This window comes from Prionailurus viverrinus, chromosome D1 (genome assembly GCF_022837055.1).
Source record: "Prionailurus viverrinus isolate Anna chromosome D1, UM_Priviv_1.0, whole genome shotgun sequence".
NCBI classification, from domain to species: domain Eukaryota; kingdom Metazoa; phylum Chordata; class Mammalia; order Carnivora; family Felidae; genus Prionailurus; species Prionailurus viverrinus.
In genome coordinates, this window is record NC_062570.1 from 58,030,692 (window position 1) to 58,053,789 (window position 23,098).

The window sequence follows — 23,098 nt, forward strand, 5'->3', positions numbered from 1 at the left end:
TCCTCCCTCCCCCCAAAATAAGTAAATAAATAAACTTTAAAAAAAAAAAGAGTGAATATTTTTATTGCCAAATTTGCAGTCCAGAAGTATGTTGCCAGTTTGTATTCCCAGCTTCACACATACGATAGCCTCTGTTTTTCCATAACCTTGATAGCATGAGATATATTAAGTTCTGTAATTTTACTAGCTTAATGGCAAAAATTTGTATCATCTAAATTTTATTTTTTTATTTTTATTAGTGAAGTTGAAAACTTTTTGTAAAGCATTAACTCTTAAAAAAAAATAATCTTCCAAACTCTTGGTGACTTATGAAACTCTCTATAATCTTCCAGGGAGAAGTAATAAAACCCAGAATGGGGACCAAAATATGACAGAATATAGATTCCCACTTAAAGTTGCCTTCGCCAAATAGTTAAGCTATTTACTTCATAAAGCATGGGTTCTCTTCTAAGCTGTCCTATGTTGTCACTTCAGTTAAAATCTCCCGTGGCTTGCCTTTAGTTAACCTGAATTTTTTCTTTCCTTCTCTCAGCCAGAAGTCATTGGATCTGCATCAATGCCTTTACGAAGTGTCATTCAGTCTGAGTTGCTTTCTTTCAGTAACCAGCTTCCAGTGCGACAGGAAAATGGTCAGACTCCACTTGGCCCCCTTAAGGTACATAGATATACATTCAGGTAGTCAGGTATTTACAGAGCATCCATCACTGGCTAGCATGAATAAGAAAATCAGGGCCTCTCCTCTTGCACTTCTGTTAAAATAGGGCACCAGACCAGAAGTAGACCCACAAACGTATGGCCAACTAATTTTTGACAAAGCAGGAAAGAACCATCCAATGGAAAAAAGACAGTCTTTTTAACAAATAGTGCTGGGAGAACTGGACAGCAACATGCAGAAGATTGAAACTAGACCACTTTCTCACACGATTCACAAAAATAAACTCAAAATGGATAAAGGACCTGAATGTGAGACAGGAAACCATCAAAACCCTAGAGGAGAAAGCAGGAAAAGACCTCTCTGACCTCAGCCACAGCAATTTCTTACTTGACACATCCCCAAAGGCAAGGGAATTAAAAGCAAAAATGAACTACTGGGACCTTATGAAGATAAAAAGCTTCTGCACAGCAAAGGAAACAACCAACAAAACTAAAAGCCAACCAACGGAATGGGAAAAGATATTTGCAAATGACATATTGGACAAAGGGCTAGTATCCAAAATCTATAAAGAGCTCACCAAACTCCACACCCGAAAAACAAATAATCCAGCGAAGAAATGGGCAGGAAACATGAATAGACACTTCTCTAAAGAAGACATCCGGATGGCCAACAGGCACATGAAAAGATGCTCAACGTCGCTCCTCATCAGGGAAATACAAATCAAAACCACACTCAGATATCACCTCACGCCTGTCAGAGTGGCCAAAATGAACAAATCAGGAGACTATAGATGCTGGCGAGGATGTGGAGAAACAGGAACCCTCTTGCACTGTTGGTGGGAATGCAAATTGGTGCAGCCACTCTGGAAAACAGTGTGGAGGTTCCTCAAAAAATTAAAAATAGACCTACCCTATGACCCAGCAATAGCACTGCTAGGAATTTACCCAAGGGATACAGGAGTACTGCTGCATAGGGGCACTTGTACCCCAATGTTTATAGCAGCATTCTCAACAATAGCCAAATTATGGAAAGAGCCTAAATGTCCATCAACTGATGAATGGATAAAGAAATTGTGGTTTATATACACAATGGAGTACTACGTGGCAATGAGAAAGAATGAAATATGGCCCTTTGTAGCAACGTGGATGAAACTGGAGAGTGTTATGCTAAGTGAAATAAGCCATACAGGGAAAGACAGATACCATATGTTTTCACTCTTATGTGGATCCTGAGAAACTTAACAGAAACCCATGGGGGAGGGAAAGGAAAAAGAAAAAGAGGTTAGAGTGGGAGAGAGCCAAAGCATAAGAGACTCTTAAAAACTGAGAACAAACTTAGGGTTGATGGGGGGTGGGAGGGAGTGGAGGGTGGGTAATGTGTATTTAGGAGGGCACCTTTTGGGATGAGCGCTGGGTGTTGTATGGAAACCCATTTGACAATAAATTTCATATGTTGAAAAAAAAACAGGGCAGCAGAATTACTGTGAAGAAAATAAACAGTATGATATAATAGTGAATACCTGGGAGGAAATAGACAATGGTGGTCAGAGAAGGTCTCTCTAAGAAAGTAACATTTTAGGTAAGATATGAAGAAGGAGAAGAGGCCACCAAGTAAAAAGCAGAGGAAAGATCATTCCAGAGAAAGGGAATAACATAGGCAAAGGCCGTAAAGCAAGAATGTTGCCATATAATAGTGAGCCAAGAAGGAGAATGGTAGAGAGTAAGATTGGACAGGCACTCAGTAGCCATATCATTCAGAGTTTTGTAGGTCAGCATAGAGTGTAGATTTTATCGTAAGAGCCACGAAAGGACTTTGAAGTATGAGAAAAACATCTGATTGACTTTTTTTTTAAGTTTATTTATTTTGAGAGAGTGTGAGTCAGGGAGGGGCAGAGAGAGAGGGAGAGAATCTCAAGCAGGCTCCTTGCTGTCAGCACAGAGCCTGATGTGGGGCTCAAACCCACAAACCGTGAAATCATGACCTGAGCTGAAGTCGGAAGCTTAACCGACTGAACCACCCAGGTGCCCCTGATTTACATTTTTAAAAGATAACTGTGGGGGGCAAGAAGAAAAATAGGGAGACTGTTGAATTAGTCTAGGAAAGAGATAATTGATGGCTTGGACTAGAGTAGTGACAGGGAACAAGGAGAAAAGTGACTGAGTTTGTGGCCTGGTGGAATGAATTCTGATATATAATTCGTTGGAGAGAGGGTTCTTTCCTTGTATTAAGAAGCTGCAGGATTTCTTAGGTAGCAGAATTTGAATGTGTAGCTTCAGTATGGCTTTGTCTTATTGTCCTGGTGAGCTTTTAAAATCACAGCCAGGGGCACCTGGATGGCTCAGTCAGTTAAGCTTTTGACTTCAGTTCAGGTCATGATCTCGTGGTTAGTGAGTTCAAGACCCATGTCAGGTTCTGTGTTGACAGCTGAGAGCCTAGAGCCTGCTTTAGATTCTGGTCTCCCCCTCTTTCTTCCCCTCCCCTGCTCATGCTCTGTCTCACCCTGTCTCTCAGAAAATTAAAAAAAAAAATTTTTTATAAAAAAAACATCTTTTTTTAATTATCACAGCCATACCCATGTCATTTCCATGGCTCTCCATTATCCAAAAGATAAAATACAGGGCTCACTATGTGGCCCTAACATACCACTTGCAGCTTCATTACCAGTAGCCATATCAAACTATGTAAAGAATTAGTAAGGTATCATGATGGTTCATACCTCCATGCTTTTAATCTTGATTTTCACGCTGCTGCCTCCTCTTGAAAGCCCTCTCTGCCTCCTTCCTGGTCTTCTTGATAATAAATACCAGTTAGTTTTAAGGACTTGTGTGATTGTCATTGCAAAAAATTAGTATCACATTACTCTTCCCCTATCAAAATTTTATTTTCTGTTTGCCTCATTCATTCTGGACTGCAAGGTTAAAACCAGAAAAGAGGAATTAATAGAACTGATGGACTAGAAATTGTTTCTGTCCTGGTTCTGTTGAGAGAAGTACTGTTGTAGATAGATTGCTGTCCGTATTCAATAGAGTGAAATAACTTTGCTGTGGATTTTAAATAAAGGGAACAGCAAGTCCCCTTTATCCCTAATAACTTCAAACTTAGAGAAAAATTGCAAATATAGAACAAAGAATTCACATACCCTTTACCTAGACTCCCCAATTACTAACATTTGTCACATTTGCTTTATAATTATCTACCTCCTGCCTTTCCTTTCTTCCTGTCTTTCTTTGTCTCCCTATGCACTCTCCCCCACACCCACACACTATTTTTGTTCTGAAGTATTTGAGAATATGTTATAGACATCATGCCTCTTTCCCCCCTAAATTCTTATATTTCCTAAGAACAAGAACATTATACAAAACACTATACAATTATAAAAATAGAGTTAACATTGATAATGTCTGTAGTCCATATGCAAGTTTCACTAATTGTGCCAATACTTCCATATAAAGAATTTTTTTTTCCATTCCAGGATTATCCATTACATTTGTCGTGTCTCTCTAATCTCCTTTAGTCTAGAACAGTTTTGCAACCTTTCTTTGTCTTTCAGTACTTTGATTTTTTTTTAAGTGAGACCTTTTATGTGTAGAGTGTCTTCCACTGTGGTTTACCTGAATCACTTATTACTATAATGATTGTAAGATGATGATTTTCTAACTCCTCCATTCCTTATGTATTTACTAATTGCATTCTACTATACAGAAGAGTTGTCCCTTCTCCCATGTTTGTTTGTATCGGTATAGACTCATGGTTTTTTACATTATTCAGTGTTATTGTCCATTGCTATTATTGTTCTTTTTGATGCTCAAATTGTCCCAGATTTGGCCCATGTGAGCTCCTTTGACTGAATTCTGTGTTCTTTTGATATGTCTGCATCCTTTTCTGAGCACATCCTTATTTTCTGGCACAAGATGATGTTCTAGGCTCAGCTTATATTGTTGACAAATCATCTGTCTAGCTTTTCTTAATCCTGATAATGTAATGTATATACCGACTGTTAGTGTTCCTACTATTATGGTATTTGAGAATGAGTTAATTACTTTCTAATAATCTGATTTGCCTCTAGCTCCAAAATTCTGATTCTGATTTCGGAAGGCCCACTAACTCTCTTCCTTTTGTTTTTATAGGTAACTGTGGAGCTTGTTATACATAACAAGGATTTCACTTGTGTGAATACTAAATTACGTAACAGCACCCAACATGGCCCCCTTTGTACTCTTACAAGTCCAGATAAGACATTATCAGAACCTGGTCAACATGTTACCTGTACTAAAAATCCAGAGAACCTAAATCAAATTCACGAAGAAGTTGCAAAGAAAGTACAGAATTTGATACTCTCCAACCCAAAGTCACCAAGCCCTGTTGTGCCAAATCCTTCAACCTTCATGGCTGTGCCAGCCTCTCACAATTTAGCAAATCAGACAGATGGGTCAACAAAAGAGAGTGCTTTGCTGTTGCATGTGCTGTTGATGGTGGCCGATGGGAAAGATTTCATTACTGGAGAATCTGACAAACCTCCGCCATGCAATGTTTATTTAAATTGCAAACTTTTCAGCACAGAGGAAGTCACCAGATCTATCATCGCATGGGGCACAACACAACCAGTCTTCAACTTTTCTCAGGTAACTTTGTACATATCTTAACCTTCTATATCTATTAGGGCTATATGGAGGTGGGAGACAAGTATGTTTCCCAAATCATAATTCCATTATAACGGAAACCTAGAATGTTCAGACTGGGAGAGACCTTTGTAATTAGCTGGTATGCAGATCCATTCCCACTATGGGATGGGAAGAGGAAAAGACACTATCAACATTTTAAAACTTTTTGTGGCTTCATTTTCTTCTGTCTCAATTGTTGTGGTTTCCCACTGTTTCTTTTGCCTGAGTTATGAATTCTATTCCTTTATCCTTCCTCTAGAACTAAACTTTCCCCTTTCTTTTCTGTATCTCCAAGCTTTTTGTTTTTTTAATTTTTTCTCTAATTTATTCCTCTACTTGTTTTAATACTTATCTGGCTTGATTTCTCTGTAGAATTTGATGCTATTGCTTAAATTATTTCCTGTTTAGGGGAGCCTAGGCAGCTCAGTTGGTTAAATGTCTGACTCTTGATTTTTGCTCAGTTCATGATCTCACAGTTTATGAGGTTGAGCCCTATATTGGGCTCTGTGGTGACAGTGCAGAACCTGCTTGGGATTCTCTCTCTCCACCCCCCTCTCTCTGTCCTTGCCCAGCTTATGTTCTCTTCTCTTGCTCTGTCAAAATAAACAAACTTTAAAAAAAAAAAAATCGTTTCCTTTCTTGATTTTTGTAACTCCACTCTCTTATTTTCTTCCTGAATCAACAACAGCTCTTTTTTGGTCTTTGGGACAGCAGGAAAACTAGGAAACGAGTGGTGGCCCCAGCACTTCTTTCTCCCTTTCTTTTACCTTTAATTACTGGTACTCCTCTGCATTACTCTTATTCTTGGCACTGTTCCAAACCAACCCGCTTTTCCCATGGTCACTCCTTCCACTCCCATAGCTTCATCTATTATTTTTATGAAGATAACTTCCAAATCTATACTTCCATGTAGGCCAGACATTCCCTCAGGTTTCTGATCTCTCTATGTAACTGCTGGTCATCATGCCCAAATGTCTCAAAAGCACTTTACACTTGGCACCTAATGCACGGCCTGGCATATCACAGGTATTCAGTAAAGGTATGTAAATGAAAGAAGGAATTCAAATGTGTCTGAATCTGAATTTATTATTCCTTCCAGATCTGTTCCTCCTCCTATCTGCCTTAATTCATATTGTAATCTACTCAGAAACCCGAGCAGAACCTGAAAGGTATCCTTGATTCTTTATTACATAATTATTCACCAAATCCAATAGATGCTGCAAACTTCATTCTCCAGACGAAATCCTCCCACTCAACCCGATTGCTACTGCTTTCATTCAGGCCCTCTTTCTCATTCCAGATAGCCTTCAGTCTAGTCTGTTTCTGGTCTCTCCATGTCCATTCCTTTTTGTACCAATAGGAATGATCTTTCTAAAATATTAACCTGAGTATTTTATTCCCCTGGTTTAGACTTTTCAGTAATTCCCCATAGCCTTCAGAGTAGGTAAGAAGTTTAGTTTGGACTATAAGCCCATTTAACAACTGCCTGACTGTACTTCTCCAGTCTCTACTCCTGTCACTCCTCCCTTCACACTAGATAGTCCAGCTATGCTCAGCTACTTGCAGTTTCCTAAATGTTCTTTTTCCCTACCTCTGTGTCTTTTCGTGTGCTTTTCCTCTGCCTTACATTTCCTTCTCACCCTTCATGACTCCTATTAGGTAGAACCTTTTAGACAAGTTAACTTTATTCTGCTTATCCCTAAGAATTTAGTGTTACTTTCTGCCAGCAGCTTTCTCTGAAATCTCTCCTTTGTAGGTTAGGTCGCTATGTTTTAGTTTTTTTAGTTTCACAGAACAGAAATGTGCTCAGGTACCTTATGTAATTGGAGTTTCTTAGATGGATACAAAAGTAGGTCTGCTCAGGATCTCTGCTCTTCTAGTGTCTTTCTGTCATCTTGCCTTACCTAATTTCTGATTTCACCCTTTTTCCTTTCATGTTCTATTGATTTTATCATGGGGCTTATCTCTTCTCTGCTGATGCAGTTATACTGCAGCTTAGGTCACTTCAAATTGGTGGGCCCTTCATTCTGCCATTAAGGAAACAGACTCACTCTTGGCTGCAGATCTCTGCTTCTCTTTGTGACTTTTCTTTCTCTTTCATCTACCAGCTGGCTGGCCAGTTCTCAAATAATTTTACATTGGAAATCCAAATGAATAGTTGACTTGTTATTTACCATTACAGAAGATTGGGCGGAGCTTTTAGCATTAGGCCATTGCATCCAACCAGTGGGCTGGCTGCCCTTTGATTAGGTGCTCAACCCTTGTCTAGTCAGTAGCCATCTTTCTTCCAGAAACATCTGTCTTTCCGCAGGGATTTACAAATAGGTCATTTTGCCTTAGAAAGGCTTGGATGAGGCAGGCAGGCGCAGTCATTGATATGTCTGTGTCCTCAAAGCCCCATCTATATGGCCTTTGTCATCAGAGAACTATTACCATTTTGTATTTGGCCTTAATTGGTCTCTTACACCAGACTAGCTTCTCTTGAGAATACAGAGTGGGTTTTATTTTAATGTCTTCAGTTCCTAGCACTGTGCATGGCTTTCAGTTAGTACTTGTTGAATAAAAGTATAAATTGATCCTTTTTCTCAGGTGTTGGTTTTTGTGTTGTTTTTTTGATTGTTCCTCTCCCCAGGTGATTCCTGTCTCTCTGTCTTCCAAATACCTGGAAAGGCTGAAGAACAATGTGATGGTAATTGAAACTTGGAACAAGGTGCAGAGCCCAGGACAGGACAAGTTGCTCGGGCTGGTGAAACTCCCCCTCCATCAGTTTTACGTGTCATTCAAGTAAATAGGATCTTTTGGAGTATTCTTTACTTTACATCTTTAACTTTGTTTGGACTGAAGAGGAATTCTTTGGGTTTGCAAACATGACTAGCCCAATAATACCTTGGAGGACTTTTCTCATTGTCACCACAGTGGCTGCTCTTTCTATGTTAAAACAGTTCACAGATACTGCTTACCATGTTTTAGGCCCTATGCTAAGAACCTTTCATACATCAAGTCATTTAATCCTCACAACGGTTTTCTAAGGCAGGTAACTTTTATTTCCCCTATTTTACAGATGAGTTAACAGAGGCACAGAGGATTTAAATAACTTGTTATATATATTGTAAGTAGTAGAACCAGGCTTAGAACCCAGAGAGTTCTACTGCTTCACCAAGAAGCTCTACTACCAGAGGTTATCACCTCACAAAATTAATGGTTTATCTCTGTCACAAAAACATGATGATTATTCCCATCAGCTATCTGCATGATTTCTCTACTGAGTATTGTCTTTTGGACCTACAGATTTGATCACTCTACCTCACTTATCACTCAGTCGGGTATTGATTTATCTGGTGGTTATTTCTGTCCTCACTACAGACTGTTAATTTTTTGTTTTGGTTCAAGGTACTGATTTTTAATTATTTTAGCACTGACTTCTTTCCTAAGAGCTTTCTCATGGTGCTGTGTTTTAAATGTTGTGTTTTACATTTTACAGAGAACACTTTAGTGTACACTGTTTCATGTGAGCCTTCCTATAACCCAGGAAGTATTATCATTATCCCCTTTTTACAAATGAGGAAGCTTGTCCTTTGACTTGGAAAAATCAACCTCTCTGGCTTTATTTTCATCATCTGTAAAATGAGGGTGATGATAGACCCCCTGTCTCCCCTGTGGCACAATTGTGACAATCCAGTGAGAAAATAAATGGGTAAGCCTTCTGTGAACAGTGAAATACTTATGATGGTAGCACTGGAGAGCATGGTCAGGCTAAGGAGTGCTACTGGAATCATGCCACTGTCAGCTGTAGGCTTTGGCTTTTTCCCCTTTTTCTGCTTGTGATATTAGTGTAGTCTGGTATTTCCCTTCCCTTCTCATTAGACCCCATTCTTCGCTGACAGAGTATAAAATAATCATAGCTACCAGGTACCTAGCACTTATTGTGTACTAAGTATTGGAGTTGGTATTTTATATTTGTTTCCTCAATTTAGTCCTAACTGCCCTTTGAGGAAGTTTTATTACCTACATTTTACAGAAGACGAAACAGACTTAGAAATGTTAAGTTGATTACTTAGATCATCCAACAATTAAGTGGCAGAGCTAAGATTTAGCATGGTCTGATGAGCATTTGGACTTTTTTAATCTGTTAATAGTGGATAATATCAACCTTTGCAGTGTTAGAAGGATTATAGATGGAAGATGTTATTGGTAATATTATCCAAGTCTTATCTGCCAGACACCAAAGTCCATACTTTTTCAAGTTGACCACACTGTAAAATAATGCAATTCAATAAGCTTGTACTGGGATAGTTCTCAGTCCCAGATGCTGGGCTTGGGGTCATGATGATAACAGAGATAAATCAGACACATTCCCTGCTTTCAGATTGCTACATTAGAACTTATCTGCCTGGGAATTTTTATTTGATGAGTTACGGTAGAATGATGTTTTTTCAGACCACTATTACTTTTCTAGCTGTAGACCCATTTTTAACAAACTGAGAAAATAAGCCAAGTAGGAAATGCAGCAGCAACACTGAGACATGATTGATGGTTATTATTTGCTCATTCATACTTTCTCTCCCTCTAGAGATCCCAAAATTTCTCGCCTGCTGCTTGATGCTCAGTACCCAGTTGTTGCTGTTGACAGCTACATGCCTGTGATTGATGTGTTCTCAGGCCACCAAAATGGGAGTCTTCGTGTCTTTTTAGCCATGGGTTCTTCAGATCAGATAATGGCACTACAAAGATTAAAGAATGAAGAAGGAACACTTCCACCCTTCAGCCCTAGGCCAGCCCATTTTCTGGACCAGCCGTCTATAGCATCTGTTACTATGGTAGTCACTAACCACTTGATTATTTATAAAAACCATAATCTCATTTTAAGGTATACAACGTGATGTTTTGATATATGTAACACTATGAAATGGTTACCATAATGAAGCCAATTAACGTTATCAGTCACTTCACCTTGTTACCTTTTGGTGTGTGTGGTGAGAGCACGAGATCTATTGTTTTGGCAAATTTTAAGTTCCATAATCTCATTTTATCTTGCATGTTTTAGTGAAACCATTGCCCCAGATCATTATTTCATTAGTGAAAAGAAACATATTTGCACCCTAATACTTGCTGTAGATTAAAGGAATTATTTATTTTTTATGATTTAAATGTATATCTGTGTTCCTCTGAGCTTTTTGAATCTATAAAGAAACTCTAATTGGACAGCCACCTCTTAATCCTCTAATTCACTAACGGTTAATTAATTGCCTTTTAAAAAATTGAGGTGAATGTAAAACTGCATTTAAAAAGTCTTAATTAAAAAAAGATAATCAGGGGTGCCTAGGTGGCTCAGTTGGTTGAGCATCCGACTTCGGCTCAGGTCATGATCTCACAGCTCGTGAGTTCAAGCCCCGCATCGGACTCTGTACTGACAGCTCGGAGCCTTGGAGCTTGCTTCAAATTCTGTGTCTCCCTCTCTCACTGCCCCTAACCCGCTCGCATTCTGTCTCTGTCTCTCTCAAAAATAAATAAACATTAAAAAAAAATTTTTTTTAAGATAATCAAGGGGGGGGGAAATGGGGCAGAAGGTTGAGAATGATTCCAAGTGTAAGCCAGTAAATCTTACTCTGTTTCTCAGCCAAATCCAGTTGGAAAGTTGTAGTGAAGTTCCTTGTTTTTCTACCAGTAAATTCTTAAAAATAATTTGTACAGTGTTGGACAATTGAGAAAGCACATTGATACACTTTTTCATGTTTATTTCCCTAACACTACATGAGGTGAGTCATTGTCATTCTCTTTTTAAGTGATGAAACAGAATCAAAGAGGTTATGTTACTTGTCCAGGGTCACATAGCTAAGAATGAGAAAATCACTGTTCAGACACAGGCCTTCTGACTCAAAGTCCAGTCTTCATTCTACTGTGTCATGTCCTACTGTTATCTTACCTTTGGTGTCTTTACTAGCATAGCCAAATCTCAGTTTCCACATGATTTAAGTATGTTATATTTTCTAATCTGAATCTGAATGACAAATGTGATGTCTATGACAGAGAAAGAACTATTAGGAAAATGTCTATGAGTAGGTTATTGTTTATTTGTATGTTATGAACTCCAAACTTTTCTTTACTGTTTCTATTAGATACTAATGTCTACCAATAGATAATAGTAGCTTTTTAAATTTGACAATGACATAAAAGCACAAACACAGAAAACTTACCTATAATATTCCTAAGTCTATTTTAGGTATTACATATGGCCCTCACTTTGCAGTGTAGACTCAGTTTTCATTAAATTCCATACCAAAAGTTAGAAAATGTTACTCATTATGAGCATAAAAGAACTCTCTGAAAGATTAGATATCTATAAATAAATTGTTTTTCTTCCTATACTCATGTCCCTCATCCATTTCAGCATCTACAGAACTGAATTATTACTGTAATACTGTATGGCCAAATTAAGTAGCTGCTGAGATTGTTTTTCTTTTCTGGGGAATCAAAATGAAAGTTTTCTGTTTCCCTGAGGAAGGTTTTGGAGCAGATACTGCTGATAAATAAAGCAAAGACCTTATGCAGTCTGTTCCAGATTCATGGGATTAATGGTTAGAATGTTAAACACATATACATCATACAATTTTATCTGAATCCTGAATCCCCCCTTTGAATATTCCCAGTTATCAGTTGTCTAGTGTCTGTCGAGGCTGTATAGAGTAGAAGTAAAGAGCCTTAGCTCCAGAGTCAGACTACCTGAGTTCAAACCCTTATTCCACTGTTGTTAGCTATACATGTTAAATTAACTACTACCAGTCAAAGGCTTAGTACAGTGCCTGGCTATAGTAAATAATAAAAACATTAAATTGTTATCAGTAGTAGTTACTTTCAGTAATGGTATAGTCACGACCTCCTTGACTAGTCCTTACCATTAATGAGTAGTCTTGGTGTTATTCCAACCTTCATTAAAAATAGTAAGTAAATTAATACCTGTTTGCTTCACATATGTATTCTTTTTTTTTCAACGTTTATTTATTTTTCGGACAGAGAGAGACAGAGCATGAACGGGGGAGGGGCAGAGAGAGAGAGAGAGACACAGAATCGGAAACAGGCTCCAGGCTCCGAGCCATCAGCCCAGAGCCTGACGCGGGGCTCGAACTCACAGACCATGAGATCGTGACCTGGCTGAAGTCGGACGCTTAACCAACTGCGCCACCCAGGCGCCCCTATATTCTTTATACAAGAAGATATTCTTAATGTGTCCTATTCTTAATGTACTAAGAATCAGGAGCTGATTGAATTTTATCAAATACCTTGTTAGCATTTATTGAGATAGTCATGTTTCTTTCCTTTATTCTATTTAATGCACTGAAACATTTATGGATTTCCTAATATTGACCTAGGCTCACAGTCTAGAGTAAATCCAGCTGGATCTGATTACACTGAGCAGTTGTGAGATTTATACACAATGAGAATTAAGTATCTGTTTTAGTATCAGCTAATTATGACTATTTCTTCATCTATACTCAGATTTTGTAGAGAAGCAGGAATATTCTAAGAATATTTTTTTCTTTAAAGCTCACTAGTATCTCTGTTTCATTTAATAGGCAGAGGACCAAAGAAATGGATTGATGGAGCATCACTTTGAGCTCCACGTAGAGAGCGTTAAAGGGCTAGCCCCTCTTCAGGCAACAGTCTGGGGAGAAGCAGATTGTTATGTCCAGTACTACTTTCCAGTTCAAGACTCTCAATCCAGTGTGCTAAAAGGACCTGAGTTCCTTGAAAACGGTAGGTTTAGGAGGTTAGGATTTCTCATTCTTGTATGGTTCTTTAATTGGCTATACTTAGGATTTTTTTTTTTTTCCTGAGTGAATTTTGAGTTCCTAAATGTTTCGAGTCTTACCTGGGTAGTACAGAAGATGGGCTAAGTTTTAATTTTTCCTTTCTTATGTTGTTTTTTATAGCTTTTTATTTTGATATGATTTCAAATTTACAGAAAAGTTAACAAAAATAGTACAAAGAACTTCTATATACCCTTTACCTAGATCCCATTATTTATATTTTGCCTGGTCACTCTTATCATCCATACATATGCAATTGATTCTCATTATTCAAGGTAGTTACATTCTACATAACATAACAGCGTGAAACACTGAATTAGGGAATACTGAACCATTGCTCTTAGGAGAAATATGTACATATATATCTCACATAGATCATAGTTGTAAATCCTAAAACAACTTATCCTAGTAGATTCTATTTTCTTTATTTTACAAAAGAGAGAAGTGTTAAGTGACTGAGGCTGCCCCAGTAACAATAACATGGTTGGCATTCAGACCCCATCCAACTGGCCCCAGAGCCAGATATTCTTGCACTACACTACACTACACTACACTACCCCCTACCATTTCCATTGTCTCATCATCTCTGAGAGCTAAAACAAGAAAGCAGAGTGTCCCCTTGTTCTAGCTCAGTTGAGAATGATCAAGTCAGGTGGCTCAGATTTTTTTGGCATTCTGAGTATGTCCACATATAACTGCAAAAGCACTGCCAGTATTGATTTTAGGGTTCAAATAAGGAACTTGTATCCAGAATATATAAAGAACTCTTACAAATAATAATAAAAAGACAATCTAATTAAAAAATATTTAGAAAATCTAAATAGACATTTCTCTTAAGATATATAAATGGTGCCAATAAGCACATGAAAAGATACTCAGCATCATTAGTCATTTAGGGAATGAAAACCAAAACCACCACAGAATACCACATCTTTTCACCAAGATGGCAATAATTTTTAAGCAAAAACAAAAATCAAACTAACAAGTGTTGGCAAGGATGTGGAGAAATGGCAACCCTTAGACATTGTCCAGCAATGAAGGGATCTCTTTCTTCTATATTATCATGGAGCCCTTGGGGGACCATAGCTACTATGGAAATAGACCTTGCTAAAAGTAACATAGAAGATACAGGTTCTGGTATCAGGTGCATGATCTATTAACTCTAAGACCTTTGGATTCACTATGTAACTTCAATATGTCCTATCCTGTCTGTTAAGTAGGAATAATAATAGTTGCTTTGTTTTTCTCACAGGAGTTTTGTGAGGATAAAATTGAAATTGAATATTAGCATACTGTCTTGCTACAGATAAAGCACTAAATGTGTTGGATTATTCTGAATTGCTTTTCTTTTCCAAAGGAATCTCTTTGAAGCCTTTCAGATCTGCAACCACACTCTGTGTTCCAGATCCCATCTTTAATAGTGAGCACCATCACTCTCTCCTGTTGCCAGCTGAAGTTCCAGTGCAAAGGCTTCTGCTGAGTGTCTTCTCTGCACAGGGGCCCATGCCTGGAGGTGGAGTCCAGTTTGAAATCTGGTGCAGGTATAATGTGAAACCAGTTTTGTGCCTAGAAAGGAAGTGCACAATCATAGAGCATCCTTCCCTTGACATCGTAGTTTGAATTATAAGGAAGCTTAGCTTGAATTATAAGGAAGCTAAGCAATCCTTTCTACCCTATTTTATATTACCTGGCTTATTGGTGACTCTTCCAGATTTCACTTAAATCTGCTACATTATTAGGCTTTAAGAGCAGTTGTATCTCATGCTTCTAACCACTTGTTACATTTGGAAGTGAAGTTCTATCAGTTTTACCTCCTACTGCTCTTAAATATTTAGTCACTTGTTTTCTTATTACTGCCCTATTTAGTTCAGGCCCTCATCATATCATGCCTAATTTACTGATAGCCTCCTTACTGGTCTCCCCACTTCTAAACTCATTTCTTATAATCTGGTCTTCCAGCTCTTTACAAAGAGTAGTCTTTGTAAAATTTAAATCCATTCATGTAACAGACTTGACATGAATACAGAGGCTCAGCCTCTTTTGCATCCCTGCGCCCAAGAAGTGACAAAGAGAGTATAGATTCAAAATAAGAAACAGCATCAACAGGACTAGGGCAGAGTACCATGTACTTGCCAGAAACTTTTCCTAAAAACAGTCAGGTGAATTTAAGTTTCATTTAAAACTGATACAAGAATGGAATGTTTTGGAACTAGAGGGTATTATGCTAAGCGAAATTAGAGAAAGACAAATAGGGGCGCCTGGGTGGCGCAGTCGGTTGAGCGTCCGACTTCAGCCCAGTCACGATCTCGTGGTCCGGGAGTTCGAGCCCTGCGTCAGGCTCTGGGCTGATGGCTCAGAGCCTGGAGCCTGTTTCCGATTCTGTGTCTCCCTCTCTCTCTGCCCCTCCCCCGTTCATGCTCTGTCTCTCTCTGTCCCAAAAATAAATAAACGTTGAAAAAAAAAAAAATTTAGAGAAAGACAAATATCATATGACTTCACTCATATGAGGACTTTAAGACACAAAACAGATGAACATAAGGGAAGGGAAGCAAAAATAATATAAAAACAGGGAGGGTGACAAAACATAAAAGACTTAAAAAAATTTTTTTTAATGTTTTATTTATTTTTGAGAGAGAAGGAGAGACAGAGCATGAGCAGGGAAGTGACAGAGAGAGAGGGAGTCACAGAATCTGAAGCAGGCTCCAGGCTTTGAGCTGTCAGCACGGATCCTGACGCAGGGCTGGAACCCACAAACTGTGAGATCATGACCTGAGCTGAAATCGGACGCCTAACTGACTGAGCCATCCAGGCGCCCCCATAAGAGACTCTTAAATATGGAGAACAGACAGTGGGTTACTGGAGGGGTTGTTGGAGGAGGGGATGGGCTAAATGGGTAAGGGGCATTAAGGAATCTACTCCTGAAATCACTGTTGTACTATATGCTAACTAACTTGGATGTAAATTTAAAAAATAAATTAAAAAAAAAAAAAAAAAAGAATGGAATGTTTTGACAAGAGAAGGAAGTACAGTAGATACTAATGGATGCTTTAAATTTGAGGGACTTAGGCCTGAAGCCATAGAAGAGATTGGTACTGCTCCATTTGGAACCACTTTCACTGGCACCAGGGTGTATGTTCGTAAAAGTGGCTACTCCCAGCAGTCTAAGTCAGATGCAGATATCCAAACAGAAAGCTTGTAGGAAGCTGGCCTTTGTTCTGAACATAGAGTATAATTTATGAAGCTCTTCCTCCACATGATGGGCAATAAATCCAGTCAGATTGGACCACAGCTGTATACCACAAATACAGAGCAATCAGGCTCCAAAGATAACTCGATACCAAAAGCTGATCTCTTGGGCAAATTGAATAATTTATCCACCTAATTCTTCCAACAACAGCTTGTGCTTGTGTGGCTTACAGATACTATTATCCTAACGTGAGAGACCAGATGGTTGCCAGAGGAACCTTGCCATTATCGAGGATCTGTGCCATGGTAACCATGCAGCACCATGAGGATGTGGGAATACAGACCTTTAATCTCCCTTTAACTCCCAGGCTTGAGAACAGGAAGGAACTGAGGAACCAGTCATCAGGTAATTGAAGACTGGTTTGCCCTTCCCTTTTGAAGTCAGTACATGTAAATATCCCTTTTCTCTATAAGTAGTGACTATTCATATTGTGTGAGACCCTTTTAAGAATCTGATGAAAACCATGATCTACCTTCTCTTAGAAAAATGAATATATAAGTGTATTGTATGCAAATTTTGCCTATAGTTTAAAAAATTCACATTTGCAGGAACTCTATTGTTTGTCTCATTTCACCTTTAACTTCAGCAAGCATTTAAGAAGCCTCACAGCATAAATCCTAAGTGTTGTGTAGGTGTATTCAGAGAATTAGTATTCCAAGGCAACATGAGCAGATGTGGGATTGGTGGAATACAGTTAGCATGAACTGGGAATTCACTGTAAGGATGGAAGAGGTTAGGATTTAAAGTTGGAAAAGATTAATTAGAATTTAGACTTTTGAATTACATCCTAATTGCTTCATTAGGATGACCTGCCCTCCAAGTATGTCATCAGATAACTAGAATTAGCCTTCTAAATCAAGTTACTATGTTTGCTAGAGAGTATGCCACAACAGGAGGTTTTTATCTTGCCATGGTTAAGATTGAGTTGTTACTCCTGTCACTGATCAGCTTGTTCTGTTGTCCTTTTTTTTTTAAATATATTTTATTTATTTTTATATTATTAGTATTTTTACTTTTTTTAAATGCTTTATTTATTTTGAGAGAGAGAGAGAGAGAGAGAGAGAGACAGAGTGTGAGTGGTGGAGGGGCAGAGAGAGAGGGAGACACAGAATCCACAGCAGGCTCCAGCCTCTGAGCTGTCATTACAGAGCCCGACATGGGGCTTAAACCCACAAATTGTAAGATTATGACCTGAGCCAAAGTTAGATGCTCAACCAACTTAGCCACCCAGGCTCCCCTTTTATTATTATTTTTTTAATGTTTATTTTTTAGAGAGAGAGAGAGAGCACACATGCATGCACAAGTGAGGGAGGGGCAGAGAGAGAGGGAGAGAGAGAGAGTCCAAGGCAGGCTCCACGCTCCCAGCATGGATACCCACACAGAGCTCAAACTCACAAACCATGAGATCATGACCTGAACCAAAATCAGATGCTTAACCAACTGAGCCACCCAGGCACCCCTGTTCTCTTGTAAAGCTTTCTCTGAAATGTACGAAGGTAGAATTTTTATAAAAGGATGGCATGTAAAGGATGTTTCAGGTGGTGGTGGTACAAAGGTGATAGAAGTGTAAGTGTGGAAAAGTTTAAAAACGAAGAAAGGCTGGAGTCCATCTCAATTCTATAAGGATAACTGGAAGTTTAAAAAATCTGGAATTAAGTTCTGCCTCTGATAGTTGTGTGATCTTGACAAGCAGTTCAGTCTCTGAGCCATAGTTTCTTGGATGTGAAATGAAAATAGTAACTTTTGTTCTACCTTTTTTAATCTTAAAGTATAATAATATAAAATGATTCTGGCTATGGACATATTATCTCACTGCTCATGCCCCTTATTGTTCATTAGGATTGTAGGCAATCCTAATGATTGTCTACCAAACCCCAAGTCTGACCAGGACTTGGGGTTTGGTAGAAGAGACACTGTGCCAACTAACTTTTCTTTTTTCCTTTTGTCCTCAATCTTAAGGTTTACTGGATGTGGGCCTAAAATACAGGCGTACTCCAAGAACAGCAGAGGGAGTTCTTGCTGCCCGAGCTGTCTCTATTTCAGTTGAGATAATCAGAGCCTGTGGTCTGCAAGCAGCAGCCAAGTAAGTCCACCTCCTGTTTTTTCATTGCAGTCCACACAGTATATGATGCTCATATATGTAAAACTTCATTTGTACGATTTCCAGTTCAGTAAGCACTTTATTTTTTTCTTTCTCTCTTAAGAAAGCATGTAAGAGTATAAATGAGTAAATCACTTGCAAACTTTACTGTTATTAGCAACTTAGGTCCTTGACTTTGGACAACAGTCTTGGAGCACCTGGCTGCCTCAATTAGAAGAGCATGTGACTCTTGATCTTGGGGTCATGACTTGGAGCCCCACGTTGGGTGTGGAGATGACTTAAAAATAAAATCTTAAAAAAATTAAAAAATTAAAAAAATTAAAAAATAAATTAAAACCACAAACTTATCCTCTACCTGACTTGATCACTTATTTGTAGTCATACCCTACACCCTTAAACCAGGCCAGGGCCAATGACTCTTCTATAATCTCCTATCCAGTCTCTGAGTATCACCTCCCATTTTTCTAGTTTGTTCCCCTTCACTCTGTTTGCAATACAGAAACCTCTGTATTGTGATCCTCTGAAAACTTAAGTCAGACCTTGACACACCTCTGCTTAAAACCCATCAGTGACTTTCCATCTCATACAAACTACTTAAATGTCTATAAGACCCAACTTGATCTGGCTCCTTATTATGTTTATGACTTCATCTCCTCCTGTTCATCTCCCCTCTGTTTACTGTCCTCCAAACACTGACTTTATTGTTTCTGAACACACCAAGCTCATTTCCCTCTCAGGGATTTTGTCTTGCTGTTTTTTCTGCCTGGAGCACTGTTTCTAAATATAAACAGCATGGCCTTCTCTTATCTCCTTCAGGCCTTTGTTCATACTTCTCTCTACCTTGAGTGTTCTTATTCCTTTTGTCCACTAAACTCCTATTTTCTTTGACTTTGCAGCTTCTTTGCAGCCTTCCTATATGTCTTTCTACACGTAGACAGAATTGGTGCTTTGTCCTTGTCTTTTAGCACCTTGGTTGCAGTTATTTGTTATTTGAATATTCAGTTATTGGTATACATGAGTTTTCTCCAGTAGGCTGTGAGTTCTTCTAATCACTGCTCGAACTCCTCTGTGCCCCCTGCCACCACATAGCATAATTCTAGCGCATATAAAAGGTACCCACTAAGAAAGAGAACTAAGTCATGCTTCTACTGTAGGCTAGCTCACTTTGGACACAAGTTCAAGAAAGAAGGCAAGTGTTCCCTTTTTTCCCTTGCTGTGACTTAGGGTCAGATCATTTGCCTTTAACTTTGCACTCTGTAACTAACAAATTCAATTACTGCCATGCGAGATCTGACACTGAAGCAACTGGTAAAATGTTCAGCCTGGTTAATATTTTCCATCACTGAATTCTCCAAATGGATTTCCAGTAATTGCTTGAGAACATTTAGTGTCAGTGATACAAGGCAGTTTTTTAACCATGCCATTCCCTCACATGAAAACTTTTGTGATGGTTTTCCATCGTCAGTAGCAGTGGTCTTCTAATTTTAATTGTGCATTCCTACTAACAGAAAAATAAGGGGCACCTGGGTGACTCAGTCGGTTAAGTGTCTAACTCTTGATTTCGATTCAGGTCATGATCTCATGGATTGTGAGTTCAAGCCCCACATTGGTCTCTGCACTGACAGTGTGGAACCTGCTTAGGATTCTCCTCGCTCTCCTTCTCTCTCTGCCCCTCCCCCACTTGCGCATACGCACGCACACGCTCACTCTCTGTCAAAATGAATAAACTTTAAAAAAAATAAATAAATAAAAGCTTCACATACCTTGCATACCCTCTGAATATCTGGTACTTATTTGTGTATAAATCAGCTTCATGTGCTACTATATTATAATACGTTATAAAATCTACAACAGCATATATAAAACTTTAACATATATGATAACAAATATAGAAGTGGTAATATTTTCTTCCTATGCCCAAGTAGGTTATCCTATATATAAACCCCCTAGGTTGTACACACTTGACTTTAGAGACTGCTGGTTCCCAAGATAAACTCTAACCTGCTCAACTTGGCATTCCAAGCCCTTCTTAATCTGAGTCTTGAAAAAAGAATAGGAGTTGTCAAAATACCCAAGAGAGCTGAAAACTATTCTGTTCAAAGAGAAGAACATGTGCAAAGGCATGGAGGCATGAAATTTGTGTGTATGGAATACCTGTTCTGTGTAAGACCCAGCCAAGGTCAGAATTTGTAAATACAGCGTTAACTATTATTTAACTGGCAGAGAAGGACTTAGAGTTTAGATAGTCAGTAGGTCTTGGAGAGACTGCATAATAGATAAGAAACTCAGTAGTCCCTCTTTCTGGGGATCATGGGGAAACTCAAATCAGATGGCAGGCAGTTTGTTGTAAATCCTGCATTTGGTTTGTGTCACCGTTTCAAGAAGGAACGGTAAGAAGCCAGGCCAATTCTAACACTACATTCTTCTGATAGTTTGGGACAGTTCTGTGACAAACACAGTATAATGGAAACAAATTGCACTAGAAACGGGACCCACCCCCATCTCCCACTAGCTGTGCATGATCTTGGGGTAGTTTCTTCACCTCTCTGGGTCTGTTTGTTCATCTGAAAAATGGAAATTATGAATACTTCTCCTGATTTTATAAGGATCAGTGTAAGAATTAACAAATATGAAGTAACTTTATAAACTACCAACTACTATTCAAATAATTAGTTCCATTTGTATAAATAATGTTACCTTTATTAGCCAGTGGAATATAGTAAAATCAGAAATAAGTTTTACATTGCATCTTATTGAAGAAAGGAATTCTTGGTATCCAGAAAGCAGGTGCTCTGAAGTCAACCTTCTCTCATCAAGAGATACCAACCCTCATCTGAAGTGCCAGTGGTCTCCCTGAAAATACATTTTCAATGTCTGTGTAAACAGACCCCTTCTTTCTTTTTCACTTGAGTCTTTTAATTAACCTGATCTTTAACTGAGGATGAGTAGAAATTTCCATGAACATAAATGGGTTCATTGATTTGCTGGTGAAGTACTAGCAAAAAGATAATTGGACCAAAGGAAAAGCAATCACAGTCTAGATATAGACATAGATATATACATATATTTATAGTCACTTGATTGACAGAGATCTTGCTGCACTAGTTTTTAAGTTCCACAAGGGTAAGAAATTATAGCTCTTTCACTCCTATCTGTATATAGCTCTGAGCCCAGTGCATGACACACAGAGAAGATGGTCAGGAAATAATTATTGAATGAATTAATTCAGAACAGCTTTGGGCGCAAACCTTTCTTTCTTATCAATGCTATATCTGAGAGTTTCCTGTTAAGAGCCCTTTCATTGCCCATAACAGGTTCTCTGCTTTGTATGTATTATCTAGTGTAATTTTTACGACACTCCTTGAACATTTTATCTTTGTTTTTTTAGCCATTACTGGCATTTGATCTATTTCCCTCTCATGTTTCCTATACCTAATATATACTTCAGAGTCTGCTGTTGTATAGACATACACCAGTCTCCCATTAATGATCATTTTAGGTTACTTAATTTCATAAGAAATGAAAATATAATAAGCATATAATTATACATACATCTTTAGTATTTGTATCCTTATGCTATCCTCATTTTAGCAAAGAGGACAGTGAAACTTCAAAGAGTTGAATAACTTGTCCAAGGTCACACATTTAATTAAATGATAGAGCCAAGATTCAAGCTCCAAGTTACTACCCTCTACTAATGTACACCAAGTACAGTAAAGAAGGAACACCTCTAACTCTTCTTTGGGGCTGTCAGAAAATGCTTCAAAAAGAGGTACCTCTTTGCCTAAATGTCAATTTTATACCCTTGGGGAAGTTGGGGCAAAGGAGTTTTCCTCATACTATACCCACACACTAAAGACTTGACTGCTCTTTATGAGTGTCAGTTAAAGATGGATAGATTCTGTCTGTACGTGTGGAACATATGTACTGAGAAAGAGAAGAGCAACCCCAGAGACATCTGGGAACTGACCTGGCAATCATAGCTGGACTGGGTGTTTTCTTGCTGAGCATATATAATCTCATGGAACACCAGCATCAGACAAAGCTGCTTTGCAACCATGATGAAATGAGACAAAAATAAAATTATTCCATAATCTTGTCTAGGAACAAACCAAAACAAGGTCATTATGAAATCACAAAAATACCCAACATCACCCCCATCCTGGCTACAATGAGTGACTGACTGCTGCTGCTTTACCAATCCTAACCTTAGCCTTATTCTAGTTTTAATGTTTATTTGTTTTTAAGAGAGAGAGAGAGAGAGAGCACAAGGAGGGGAGGGGCAGAGAGAGAGGGAGACAGCATCTGTAACAGGCTCCAGACATTGAGCTGTCAGCACAGGGCCTGACGCAAGGCTCAAACTCGGGAACGGTGAAATCATGACCTAGGCCAAAGTTGGACACTTAACCGACTGAGCCACCCATGTGCCCCTAGTCTTCTCTCCTAGATAAGATTCATTAGAACAACTATCAGGAGCAAAGCTCCACTTCCAGGAACAACGTCTAAATCAACTAACATGAGTCTAGTGCTAGTAGTCCTTTCTGATACTTTCTTACTAAAATTCCCCATGATTTCCCTTGGTGTATGTTCTTTCTCAGTGTAATGAGCAGTAAAGCCAAGTTGTTCAAC

General features: G+C 38.6%; 1 protein-coding gene across 7 annotated transcripts in view; it reads left to right on the forward strand.

The window, feature by feature from the left end:
- Positions 1-23,098, forward strand: part of C2CD3 (C2 domain containing 3 centriole elongation regulator) — a 148,866-nt gene that overhangs the window by 55,097 nt on the left and 70,671 nt on the right. For all 7 annotated transcript variants that reach the window (XR_007156550.1, XM_047879431.1, XM_047879428.1 and 4 more), the window contains 8 exons: positions 533-655; positions 4,783-5,277; positions 7,949-8,100; positions 9,887-10,133; positions 12,888-13,068; positions 14,479-14,662; positions 16,541-16,713; positions 18,328-18,451. Coding sequence is in view for 6 of the 7 variants with exons in the window: in XM_047879431.1 (XP_047735387.1) it covers positions 533-655; positions 4,783-5,277; positions 7,949-8,100; positions 9,887-10,133; positions 12,888-13,068; positions 14,479-14,662; positions 16,541-16,713; positions 18,328-18,451 (1,679 nt within the window). In the remaining variant the exon portion in view is untranslated. The remainder of the gene's footprint in view (positions 1-532; positions 656-4,782; positions 5,278-7,948; positions 8,101-9,886; positions 10,134-12,887; positions 13,069-14,478; positions 14,663-16,540; positions 16,714-18,327; positions 18,452-23,098) is intronic.